Here is a 13885-nt window from a genome sequence, read left to right on the forward strand (position 1 = left end):
GGGAAGGCACCCATGCTCCCCAAGGCCCTGTAAGGCAGTAACTACAAACCAGCAAATTAAGAAGGCTGGACTTGGCTGGTAGACTTGGCCCGTTATGGCCAGAGGTGACCAGAGGAACACTAGGGGAGGCTAAGGACAAATGTCTCCCTTCTTGGAGGTAAGTCTTCTTCATTTGTCCCAGAGAGACAGATCTACTCCATATGTCAGAAGACTCCCACAGCTTGTGTATAAACTTGGCAGGAACAAGAGTCTCCCAATGTATAGGTATGCACAGACACAGGTGTGAGGGAAAATGGTTAGTTCAACGTCATCTTTAGAAAACCAAGAGTTTCCAGAGAAATAAACGTCAGACATCAACAGTCATGAGAAGATTCTTTTTCCTCTCCTCCCCAGGCAGCATGGTGTGGTTGTATTAGAAAAGTGTGCATTTTACTTGATTTTTTTTTTAAAAGGAAAAGATGGCCACTTACATCCTGACCCTGGGGGCATTGCTTCCCTACCCAGGTCAGGAACATGATGACCCAAAGCCCTGCCATGCCATCATGGCCGTGTCACCAGGTGGAAGTGACCGTTGGTTGGTCTCTCCTCTTCTCCTTCTGTCTTTGGGGACTACTTCCCCTATGGGTCACTTGGACAGGATGGGTGAGAAAGGTGCAGAGGAGAACTGCAGGGGGAAAAAAAGCAGTAGGTAAGGAAAAGAGGTTTCCTTTTGGCAGTGTTTTGTTTTGTTTTGAAGCAGGCTCTTGTATAGCCCAGGCTGGCCTGAAATTTATTATATAGCAAAGGGTGACCTTAAACTTCAGATCCTCTTACATCCACCTCCCCCTTGTGGGGATTGCAACTGGGATTGCACTCTCACATCCAGTTCAGGCAAGGCTGAGGATCAAACCCAGATTTTGTGGATGCTGGGCAGGCACTCTACCAACTGAGCTACGTCCCTGGCCCTAGAAACGTCCTTTCTTTGGGTTGGTATGACAGAGAAGAGACACTTCCTGGTGCCTAGTCTAGCATAGAAAATGTATTTGTGGTTTCTGGAGACACTAGTCTGGTCTTCAATTGATTTTGTAAGAGCTAGAAAATGAGAGCAGTGGGCAGGAAAAGAAATAGAGATGGCGGGGCATGGGGAGAAGGATACAGGTGTGGAATATGAAGCTCTCTGGCTGGAGCCGCAGGTCATCGGCAGAGACCTGTGTCAATTCTATTGTGTGTTCTTGGGTGGGTGAGGCCCGGTATGTTCTTGCCTGCGTGTTTTGCAAACTGTGTGACTGGCATGTAGAAGAAGTAAGCCCAGGCTAGACTGAATGAGTCAGGAAGACAGAAAGAGGGAGAGGGAGTGTGCTTGCTGTCAGGAGAGAGCTGGAAGGCAGGAGAGAGACCAGGAGGAACAGAGGCAGAGTGCCATTCTTCGTCTAAAGCAGCCTTTCCCCAGCTGTACTGGAGTAGGGGTGGGATTCAGGCTCGGTGAAGATGAGCCCAAGATCCTTTTCTGTTCCCATTCCATTACCTCCGTGGGTAGATACTCCACAGGGAACCACGAGAAGGCATCCCCCCACACACACACCCTCATACGCACCCCAAAATGAGCACCCCGAACCATCATTTGCAAGGTATAAACTTTGCACTCAGAACTACCCTGGAGGGGTGAATTGGGGGAGAGGGTGTCGGGGTCATGGAATCTAAAAGAAACTTGGGCCTCCATTGTGGCTTGGTCACATTAGGAAAACTTCATGCTCTGGGTAGAAGGAGGACCCTTAAATGATGGGTTGATCACAGATACTTCTCAAGCTCTCGAAGAGTGTGTTTAAGAAGCTTCTGTTTCAGACTTTTAGTGTATTCCCATTATGCCAGGGGAGAGCTAGGACTGTTGTAGTGCCTTGTGTTCCTGGTTCTTCTCTGGTCGGTATATATCATATATCTTGAGTTGAGAAGACCTAGTTCATGATTGAAAGTCTTCTAGAACCTTCCAAGGGCTTTGCCAGGTGGGAAACCGAGGTTCAAAATGAGAAAGGGCCTTTTTATTTCCCATGCCATTTGGTGGCCTGTTGTCATGGCTCCAGAAACCAGACAGGGTCTGATGTGCCCTCCTAGAGCCTCATCCACTTTCCCTAAGAGTGCTTCTGATCAACAGAGGCTCTTGCAGATTCCCAGGAAAAGGGGCAACATCCTCAGAATAAGATCCCTTCTGCCCTACACCATAAAGTCCTTTCTCAATCCCAACCCGCAGCCTGGGGTTAGCATTATAACTTAGTCTGTTGTGCTGGGCTGGGTGTCATGTCTGGGAAACAAAGGAAACTAGGTCATTCACACATCCCAGAGCAGGCTATAGGATTGGCCATGGGTTATAGGGTCTCTGGGCAGGTGGTTCTACAATATACCCAGAGTTTTGCTGACTTGCAATAATTGCCTACTGCTTTACCCACCCACCCCACCACCCACCCCAGACACACACACACACTCATCTCACCCTCCAGCCTGCTGACCACACACGTTCACCAGTAGAGGACACTCTCAATTACCCAGAAGAATTAAGAGGAGTCTGGGAAATGGAAAAATAAATTAAGAAATCAAAACAACACTGGATCCACAAGCAATCCGAAGCCGCTTGCTTGTCGCTACATTTGTGAATAGAAAGGCAGTTGTTAGCCTTTCCAAACACTCAGGGCTCAGTCTGACACATGAGCGAGTCCCATTCCCTGAGCACACCCCGCTGGGTGGTGGGGACAGGCCTGGGAAGGTGACATAGGGAAGGGGGTGTAGCTGGGCAGAAGGACATGAGGCTGTTGACAGGGAGACAAGACTGTCCCTGGATGTAAACATCACCATGGAAACTCCACAAATACTTGCCAGTGCTGACTCTGACTCCTTCCTCTCCCACTTTGAGGAAGGGCGGGAGGGACGGTACTCCTTCCCTGGCTACACAGTACTCTCCATTACCCACTCTGAGCTGCCAAATGTCCCCCGAGCTCCCACCAGGTCATTCTCCTCAAAGGGCAAGAGCATGCCATTGACAGACAGGCTGCGCTTCGTCCAGATGTTTGAGACCCGCCTAGGGGGACTGTAGCCACCAGGAGCAGCTGCAGCTGCAGCTGCAAAGTCCCCCATGTCAAAAGAGTGGCTTCGTTTGGCCTTGCCCTCCAGGGGCAAAGGGAGAAGGCTCCTGGCACGGGTGGCTGGGGGCCCCAGCAGTGGCTCTCGGTCTGAGTGGTGGCCCCTGGCTGATGTCCCTGCCCCTCTGCCTGCTGGAGTCCTAGAGTCTAAAAGTTCTTCTTTCCTTTGACTCTTGAGGTCCAGGGAGGCAAAAGCTCCCATCAAGCGGTCAAGGCTGGGCTTGGGACGAGGAGCTGGGGGTGGGAGCCTCCAGGGACCCCGGCTCAGCCCTGCAGCTTCCCCACTGCCCAGGGAACTGGAGGAAGAAGAGTCACAGGCTCTTGCCAGGCTGGTACTGAAGTCCATCAACTCATTCCGCACCACGACCTTGGGTGGTGCCTGAGGAAGCTGGCCAACAGGCATCCCACCCAGAGGTGGAGGCTGAGCTCCATTGGTCTGCGAGTATACATTGCTGACAGTGGCGGCTGCCATTTTGCCTGGGGCGTCGTGGTTGCAGACCTTGTACCGCACCATGAGGATTACGATGAAGACCAGCAGTGTGGCCACAATGATACCTCCGATGACCAGAATCATAGTGCCCCCCAGGATCTGGCTGTGCATAGACTGGCATTGTGGGTAGTCAGCCTTGGTGAAGAACTGGGCGCAGCCCACAATGTTGGTGGCCGTGAGCGTTGTGGCTGTGTCGTCCCACATAGCCAGTACGCACAAGTCGTAGCCCGTTCCGGACACCAGGTTGTTGACCACGAAGGCCTTGTTGGAGGCTGGGATCATCCTGCAGAGAGAGGCAGACACAGAGAATAAGAAAGGGTGGGGTTGGGGACTTAGCTCAGTGGTAGAGCGCTTGCCTAGGAAGCGCAAGGCCCTGGGTTCTGTCCCCAGCTCCGAAAAAAAGAACCAAAAAAAAAAAAAAAAAAAAAAAAAAAAGAAAGGGTAGGGTGATGGGGAGAAGCCCCGGGCAGATATAGAGTAATGGAGACACGTGTCTGCCTGCTGAGAGGATGGCAGAGACTGGAAAATGAGACGAATAAGCAATGAAGAGAGGAAAGGAGAAAGGAGAGGAAAGAGGTGGGAAGGAGGGGTCAAGAGTTAGGGGTGTGGCATAGAAAGCAAGGAAGCAAAGATAGACTTGTGATCTGGAAGATCCAGGAGACAATTGGGGTGAAAGAAAAGGCAGGAGAGAAATATTCTGGGATGGCATGTCAGAGAAAAGAGGAAGATGGAGAGTATCCTTTCCAGGTTGGGTGAAATAAGTGCCCAAAAGATTCAGAAATTAAGGCAATGAATGCAAAGGTGGGGGAGGGGTGTAAAATTATAGATGTGGGGTGGAGGCAGAGGCAGTAGCAGTGGCAGTGGGGGTAGGGTGGGTTGTAGAAGGGAACAAAGGCACCTGGGAAGGACATAGGTTAAGAAGCATGAAGACTCAGGAATTAGTGGGGTGGCTGCCCTTTCTCCACATCTGTTATAACATCCCTTCACCTATCCCCTAACACTAGAGGGCGTCAGAGATCCTGGAGACCTCTCTGGGCCTTTGCTGTGAGAATCAGAGCCCACATGCTACCCTGAGCCTGCACCTAGCACCTCTCACCTACAAGGATCCTCTTGCTGAGGAGGGGGCAGTTTGCTTTCAGGGTGTTGGGTGTTAATACAAGAAAGCATGAAGTGGAAAGAGAACATGCTGCTCAAAGGGGGAGATAGTGACCCACTGGTGCCCAGGAAGCCACCCCAACACCCAAGGGGACAAGCACTCTGACCCTGCATCCAAATCATGTCACATCTAGCTAGTAAACTGACTCATCCATGAGACCCATAGCAGAGTTCCTGGGCTAAAACATCTTTGCCTGGTCTGTCCTCCTTAGAGGACAGATTAGTAGGTAGCAATGACCCCACATGGGAGCTTGTCTGTGGTAGCCTGAGAGCTCCTGAACAAACCTCTCAGAAGCCTGGGAACAAGCTCTAAGACCTTTGCTGTGGCATCCAGCTTCTGCTGTGCCCAGAGATGACTTCTGGGCTGCTCCATAGGCAATCCTGTAGAGAAGTCAGCCTGAGCATAAGGGTACCCACTCCAACACCCTCTTCTCCATCTCTAAAGCCTTCCACTCCCTATCCCCTTGTGAACAAAATGGCTCCTTAATAACCACCCCCCCCCCAATCAAATATGAAATACCAACGCCTGAAGACTCCACCCGAGAATCTGTGGGGAGGATAGAGCTGAGAGTTATGGACAACCCTCAGGAGTACAGCCCCAGGGGCTGCCATCCTCACCCTTGCTGGTCAGTGAGGCCCCGCAGACCAATACCATAGGTCTGTCTGTCTGGGACTTTGAGGCTTTCTCTTTATCCAGACACCACGGCCATTTAGAGGGACAAGAACTATACTCTTAATTCTCAGAGTACAGAGAAATGGCTGAGGTTCAGAGAAGGTGGATGGGTTGCCAAAGGTTACATAAATAGGACTGTCCCTCAGTTGCTGACAGATATGGGAATATGGTTTTTCCTTTTAACGAAAAAAAAAACTTTATCGGTAGGGGGATGTCAAGAGGTCTCAGTGGGTAAAAGAGTTTGCCTCACAATCATGGAGCCTTCATAATGGTGGATATGGTAAATCGACTTTCCAACATTTTCTTCCTACTTTCATCCCTGTGCCTTTGCATATGAGCACGCACACACTGATGAACCAGTGATTTTCAAAAGAAACTCTCCTCCTCATTATATTTTATTTATTTACTTTCTGTGATGAGCGGGTGACACACACATGCATGTAATGATGGATGCATGGAGCCCAGAGTCTGTTCTCTCCTGGGACCCAAAAATTGAACGTAGGTTGTCAGGATTTGGGACAAGTATCTTTACATATCAAACTGTCTCGCCAGGCTACAAATAAAACTTTTGTTGCTATTGTTTTGTTTTGTTGTGTTGTGTTTTGTTTTGTTGTGTTGTGTTGTGTTTTGTTGTGTTGTGTTTTAAGTCCTCACTGGCCTCAAGCTGATTAGCCACAGTTTCTCAGGGGCAGTACTCAGAGTCCTCTGGTTCATAACCATGTACAAGATTCCAAGACTGTCAGGTTATCTGCTGGACAGGATCCAAGAATGGGTCATGGTGTGACCAGGACTGCAGGACTGCAGCAGACACTGAGGTCCAATAGCTTCTTCCGGGGTCCATGGTGCCAGTCAGAGCAGATGCTAATTAATCGCAGAAAGATCAGCCCACTGGTAAGCTAGGCAACATGACAAGGTTGTTTGTCCTCTAAGTTCTTCAGGGCTGGTTGGCATGATTTGTACTTTCCAAATGGGAAGACAGAGCCAGACCCAGGCCAGGTAGTACAGCTGTGGGCTGTGGTGAATCAAGCCTGAATGGTCACACTGACTTGTGAGTACTGCAAAGTACACCTCTGAGGGGGATGTCATGTCCCTGTGCTGGGACACCTGCTATGTAGCACAAATTTCCACACTTAATGTGTCTTAACCCTAGAGCCCTGGGATACGGTATGAGCCTAGAAGTCAGTTTGAGGTTAGCTATGTTTTCTTGGGAAACAGAAATGCCTATGTTGTCAGTAGCAGTAACTGTGGTGGCAGAGGAGGGAGGGAAGGCTGACTCGGGAATGAAGAGAGCTCGCTGCTCCCGTAGGGCACCTGAGTTCAGTTCTCAGCACTCATGTCAGATAGCTCATAACTGCCTGCAACTTCAGCTTCAGGGTATCTGACACCCTCTTCTACACACACACACACACACACACACACACACACACACACACACACACACACACACAGAGAGAGAGAGAGAGAGAGAGAGAGAAACTGCTAACTTGGCACTTTCCCTTAGGAGAAAGGACAGCACTAGGACCAAGATGTACAGATGTATATACGCGCGTGCATGTGTGTGTGTGTGTGTGTGTGTGTGTGTGTGTGTGTGTAGGCCAGATGTAAGCCATTGTTTCTAAGGTGGTTTTTCTGTCATGACTTTTTGAAATAGCATCTCTCGTTACCTCAGAGTGCACTATTTAGGCTAGGAGGGCTGCTCAGCCAGCCCCAGGGATTCTGGTCTTATCTCCCACCTAACTTTTCATGCTGTTTCTGTGGCCTGACCTCAGAACTTCAATTCACATAAGAGCTTTAATGACTGAGGAGTCTTCCTAGCCTTAGGCATGGTATTCTCCTTAATCCAAAGCAAGACCATATCTGTCTTCAGGTATCCAGTAGTTCAACTGGACAAGAGACTAATGTAAAGTGGGTGCTAGTCAAAATTTGGAGCTTTAAGTGGAGCTCATCATCTAACCATGAACTTTTTCATACCCCATCATACTCCTTATAAAAAGCTATTCCGTCATCCTTGAAGCAAGTCCAGAATCCTGGGCTCCTCGTGCATTCCTGCATATACCTCATCCATCAAGTCTCTCTACAAGCTTTCATTTGTGGGCCTCTTTCATTTGGGACCTGGATGTAAAGCACTTTAACTCCTGAGATACTTACCAAGGGTCAAGAACTACCGGTGACTCACAAGTGACAAGCTCCACATTGGAGATTGCAACCTAGGCTACCTCTTATAATCTTACCTGCTTCCTTATCAATCCTCTAACTTTTCTTGCTCAGGTAAGAGCATCACAAGCCAGTTAGAAACTATAGAGGCAGAAGGCACAATCTATAGCTTAGCAGCTAAGAGTACATACTGCCTTTGTAGAGGATCCGAGCTCATTTTCTAACACCCACACGGTGTGGCTCACAGCTGCTTAGAACTCCAGCTCCAGGGGATCGAATGCCCTCTTCTGAACTTCCCAGGTAACTACACTCATGTGCACATAGTAGCACATAGACATACATACATACACATAATTAAAAGCTATTAGTGATTCTTTAAACCACAGGTCATGGCTACTCTTTAGGATCATTTAACATGTAACTAACCGTGACTGTTATAAACATTTCAGAAACAGTTGAATGTTTCTGAACATGCGATAGCCTCAAATTAGTTCAGTTGTCAAATGCACAATGTGTCAACTGTGTTTGTGGGAGCATGCACCTATGCTGTATCACACTACACTGAAGCCTTGATTATGAATACACAATGTTACACATTCTTCTGTGATCTCATACCAACCAAAGCCAAAAAACTCTGCCTGAAACATCTCAGTATAGACTATCGTATATTTTAGTGTTTTTTTTTACTGTACATACAAAGAGTTCTGCTCCTATAGAAACATACTGGTTTAATTATAGAAAGCAAAACTTACTATTTTTTCTCCCATCCTTGCCTAGCACCTAAGTATCAAATTATATATCTTTGGATTGTATTGTGTTTGAATTTAAAAACTGTTGTTTGAGTTTCTGGCTTGAGTTTTATAAAAATTCAAATTAAATGATCTTTTTGGCGTAGGATTAGGACAAAATTTCTGTCAATTTCTTTTGAAATGGCCATAAATATCCTTCTGCCATTTTCTATTATGTATTTATGCAAAGTGGCATTCTCAGTATTGTAGATTACAAAATCAACATATCAATCAACTCTGAAAAATGTTGAAGATACTCCACATCTTTCAGAATCAAATATTCAGCCAAGATTTAATTCTTTATTTAAAAATAAACAAGCACATCTATCTCATTAGTATGCAAATTTGCATGGCTCTTCAACACATGGTAAAATTATATGTATACCAAGGAGTTGTTAAAAAATCAATTCCTTGATGGTCTGTTGTCAATAAGTCTTGGAATATCTATTTCATAGACCTACATACCTAGAATCATGTGACTTTCTTGATGAGAAAGGGGTTCTGAGTGGTAATAGTTTAAGAAACTCTTACATAGGGAAACAAAAACTGTACAAAAGGACCGATTCATTGAAACAAAGAGCAGTCAGGGCACAGAAGACCAAAATGCAATAGCAATAACCATGTCCAATATCAACCAAGTGGTCACGTCTCACTGCTCCAGGGAGGATTGCAAAGCATATAAGTAGAGCCTACAAATGGATGCTGGCCTACATAATGCCTATTCATGCTCAGTGATCAGAGAATACAAAACTAAGAGTAAGTTTTACATCCATTTAGCACAGGCTGTCACATGAAAGCATGTGATAGGTTTTCTGAGTTTTATTCTGATTATATTCTCCTAAAATCCTTGGTCTGCAACAAATTAAGAAGAAGCAAAGTGAGTTTGTCTTAGGGAGTGCTGTGAGAGTCACTAATTTAGAAAATGGCTTCTTAACATCCTTCAGCATTATGATTCCTCTACTTTTCCCTTATCAACCTTGATAAGTTCTAGAATGGAGTGGATCTGTTTCTTTTCACTTTACAAAAGGTCTGTCAGCATTCCTTGCCTCTAACCCTGAGGCATCAGATATTACATCCTAAGCCCTGACAAACTAAAACATTGCTAAACATTGCTGAAGGTTCTCTAGAAGAAAATAAATCACCCTTTGTTGAGATAAAAAGGCCTATACAATTCGGTTAATAAACAGAAGATTCCAGGGTAGCCACATACGGTGGGAAACAAATGAAAATGATAGCCAATATCCCAGTGCCAAGCCCACAATCATTTGCTGTTATTCACCCCTGATGAACTGACTAAAGTCAGATTCCATGATCACACTTACCAGGCTTCCAGAATATAAATCAAGGATGCAGGGAAGAATGGAGCCTGAGTCAAAAGACAGCAATTAACATCCATCAGGGTCATGTCTCTGTGAAAAGTATATTTCTGAAGTCTTAAAGTGTTGCTGTTGTTGTTGTTGTTGTTGTTGTTGTTCTTGTTCTTGTTCTTTTAATGTGCACTGGTGTTTTGCCTGCATGTATGTTGTGAGAGGGTTTTGGAGCCACTGGAACTGGAGTTACAGACAATTGTGATCTGCCATGTAGGTGCTGAGAAATTAAACCCAGGTTCTTGGAAGAGCGTGTAGTGCTCTTAACTGCTGAGCCATCTCTCTAGCCCATTTTAAAAATCATTTACCCTGGGGCTGGGGATTTAGCTCAGTGGTAGAGCGCTTACCTAGGAAGCGCAAGGCCCTGGGTTCGGTCCCCAGCTCCGAAAAAAAAGAACCAAAAAAAAAAATCATTTACCCTGATAGCATCCCTGTTAGTTGAAAGTATGAACTGCAATTTTAAATTAAGATGCTCCAAAGTGTTATATTTAATTAAACTCAAATGTTCTAAAACACAATTTGAAATATAAACCCAGTACTTATCAAAAACAAAACAGGCCTATATGACTGATTCCCTCTCCCTCTCTCTCTCCATCTCTCTCCTTCTGTCTCCTCTTTTTCTCTCTCTCTGTCTCTCTCTGTCTCTCTCTCTGTCTCTCTCTGTCTCTCTCTGTCTCTCTCTCTCTCCTCCTCCTTCTTTCTCTTCTTCTTTTTATTTCTCTCTTATAGTGGTCTCTCAGACCATGAATGTGCCTGAGGAGATCTTTCCAGAGAAGTAAATTTTCCCCCTTGGGGATTATTACCTGGGCATCTGAAATACTTTTGTGGAAACCTGTATATGGGTTTGGTATCTATGAGCATGTGTATAGATAAAGCATTGTGTGAGAGATAAAATTATGTGGGGGGTTGTTGATGTGTCTGAGAAGTGTCATTTTGATTATGTGTGTATACATGTTTGTATATATACACACATGTGTGTTTCTCTATGTGTATATGTATATGTGTCTCTGAATGTGTGACTATTTCTCTCTCTCTCTCTCTCTCTCTGTGTGTGTGTGTGTGTGTGTGTGTGTGTGTGTGTGTGTGTATTGTTATGGTTCATAAAACTCTGGTCAGTACTTTGTCCCCTCACCTAAATGATACTGGAAATACAGGTAAAAGGATGCCTTGTTAAAGCAAACACAGACGACTGTTTTCCTGAAGCAGGCACAGGTGAAAGAATGTTTTGATAAGCAAACATGTAAAAGGACCCAAGGTGAAGGAGTATAAATATGACCCCACAGACACTGAACTTAAATTTGGTTTGTTCCACATTGTTATTCTTCCTAAAGACATGCATGTATTGGTTTGCCTTACATAACATTGTTCAGCTCAATGGTGATAGCCCAGACATTGCCCAAGTACTGCTCATCAAATTCTGGCAGCACCTTGATATTTCTGAGGCCTTGCTTTAGGCTGATTGTTGAGTCTGGTGGTTTCTTCAGAATTGACTTATAGCCGCCTGATATCTGCTTGTTGAAAGGACTGTAGCTGCCAGTTTGTTCCTGGTGTCTGCTTACCAAAAGGACTGGACTGTAGCTGCTAAGTTGTATTTGGTGTTTGCTATGGGACTAAATAGATGCCCCTAAAGATCAAGCTCACCATGCAAAGAACTATTGCTGAACAAGTCCACTTTCCCATGCCCTAATAGCTTTTCTCTTTCACTACCTTTGCTGGGTGGTGGGCTAGAGAAGAGGTTGAACTTTTATTAAATGTAGGTTGCAAAAATTCTATGCCTACACCAACATACCTAATCCTCTGATGTCCTATGACCTCTTATACACTATCTCAGATTTGGTCTACTATTTCCCAATGACACAGTTTGTCTCAAAGAATGGGTCAAGCCTTTAGGTTGAGTGCCCCAACTCATTCTCTGGTTCCATACTGTACTGATTAACCCCCACTGTCAACTTTACAGTATTTGGGGACATTTAGGAGATACTCTGTAACTGGAGAGAGTTTTTCTAGAAGATTGACTGAAGAGGGAAAATCTGCCCAGAAAATGGGCATCACTAATGCATAGATTGGGATCCCAGACTAATAAAGAAGGGAAAAAAGGTGAGCACTAGCTGTTCTCTCTCCCTCCCCCTTCTGTCTCTCTATGTCTGTCTTTCTGTTTCTCTGACTCTTTGTATCTGTCTCTCTGTCTATCTCTCCCTCTTTTGTTTCTAACTACAGACACACATAACCAGCCACTTTATTTTCCTGTCACTATGCCTTCCCCTACCTGAGGACCTACCTAAACTCTCAGACTGTGGATCAAAATAAATCCGTGCTTTTTAAAAGTCTTTTGGGGATATCTTGGCACCATAATAAGTCAGGTAATAACATACAAGGTCTCCTATCTCCATTCATATTTGCCAGCATCTCTTACAGCTAAGTCTAAGTGTTAGATTTTGGCAAACAAATGGGAAGAAGTTATATGGAGTGAACTTTTAAGAGCAGGGATACATCCCCAACATGTTCCTTCTGTTCTGCACTAGCCTGTGTAGGATTTGCCTTGTGCTGTCTAGAGGACAGTAAGTCAAAAGCAAGTATCTTTACTAGCGTGACATGCTGGATGGTAGAAAGCTCAAGGCATTAAATAGTATTGCACTGTTCTGCTGAAACACTGATACCTCCCTGCCTCATACAGTTCCTTGGTAAGAAGAGATCTGAAAAGTCTGTCATTTGCCAGTGACCAAAACAAGGATAACAAGGTGGGTTTGTGTTAGTGGAAGTGACTAGTCTATGTCTGAAGGGTAGCCCTTGCCTGTTTTAAGTTATCAACAAACACCCCTTTTTACCTTCATGCTTCCTTCAGTCTCGTCTCCTCTAGCTCCCTAGAACTAGCCATTTCAGAAGCTTGTCTCATTTCCCTCCATCAGAGGCATACCACTCTTACCTACTTAGCTGCAATACTCATTTAGTGAGGTCCTGTTAACTATCTGATTTTTTTTTTTTTGGCATCTGTATCACCATCTTCACAGCCCCACATCTACAACACTTTCAGGATGGCCTCTACATCTTACTCCCATAATACATAAAATTCCATTAAACAAAGGCAGATAGCCTGTCATCAAGCATCATGGAGGCCCATGAGTCTCAAAGTGGGTTGTTTCCTTCCCAGGCAGAAAAGCTGGGGCTGGTTCAGTGGCACACACGTACACACTCACCAAGTTCTTGCCCTGTGGCAGCTATCCACTATACACGGCTTGTATCAAACAACATCTCTATTCTATGCAGTGATAATCATAGATGGAGAAATTTAGCCCCAAGTAGATAGATCACTCTCTCAAGTCCCGTCCAGTCAAAAGTGGCTGGGCCATTGTGACAAACTATTCAGAGCTCTGTATCTGCATGTGCTGCTTCTCCACATATTATGCCCTAGAATTACTTGAACAAAAATGTATGAATATATATTCATGTTGTGCCGCTTATACTTGTCTCTGTGTGTGAACATGTTTGGGTGTGTGCATGAGTGTCTTCCAGGTGCACATGGATGCCAGAGCCATATTTTTAGAGACATAGTTTCTTCATTGAACTTGGAGGCCGATGATTGACTACAGTACCCTGTGTATCTGGAAAATTCAGGGGTTCCCTGTCTCTGTCCTGCTAATGTTGGGGTTACACATATATGCACACTCTGATTTGCTCTGCTTTTTGCATGGATTATGGAATCCAAACTCAAGGATTCATGTTTGCAAAACAAACTCTCTGCCCACTGAACCACTCTCACAGATCCTGTATATTTTTTTCTGGTCAATATTCCTGAAACAAACAGCCCTGCAATTATTTCGACAGTATTGCCATTGTTTTCAGTATTGAAAGGGGTGTGTAGGAAGGAGTTAGAGTGTGCCGAGGCATTGTTCGGGTTGCATGCCTATAAAGCACTTGAATGTGAATTTTAGTGTGTTAGAGAGCTGCCCTGCTATCAGCTGTCTTTATACATCAGAGACTAACAGCCCCACGTTACCCTGAACATCAGGGTGGAATTAGAGCATCTGCAGAATTAGAGCTTGCCAGGAAGCACATTTTAGTGTTAAAGCAGACTGTTTTACAATAATTCACAACGAAAAAAAAAATACACATGTAATGGTTCCGATGGACATTTATTGATGCTTATTCTAAAT

At 45.1% G+C, this 13885-nt stretch overlaps 1 protein-coding gene across 4 annotated transcripts in view; it reads right to left on the bottom strand.

The window, feature by feature from the left end:
* Positions 1 to 295: 295 nt before the first annotated feature.
* Lrfn2 (leucine rich repeat and fibronectin type III domain containing 2) overlaps positions 296 to 13885 on the bottom strand; it is a 170946-nt gene continuing 157356 nt past the window's right edge. For 3 of the 4 annotated variants that reach the window (XM_087565770.1, XM_087565771.1, XM_087565772.1), the window contains one exon: positions 296 to 3880. In XM_087565770.1, coding sequence (XP_087421896.1) covers positions 2914 to 3880 — 967 coding nt within the window. In that variant the 3' untranslated portion in view covers positions 296 to 2913. The remainder of the gene's footprint in view (positions 3881 to 13885) is intronic. The other variant, NM_001039699.1, reaches the window with a different exon arrangement.

The sequence above is a fragment of the Rattus norvegicus genome, chromosome 9 (assembly GCF_021556685.1).
Source record: "Rattus norvegicus strain SHRSP/BbbUtx chromosome 9, alternate assembly SHRSP_T2T, whole genome shotgun sequence".
In the NCBI taxonomy this organism is placed as follows: Eukaryota; Metazoa; Chordata; class Mammalia; order Rodentia; family Muridae; genus Rattus; species Rattus norvegicus.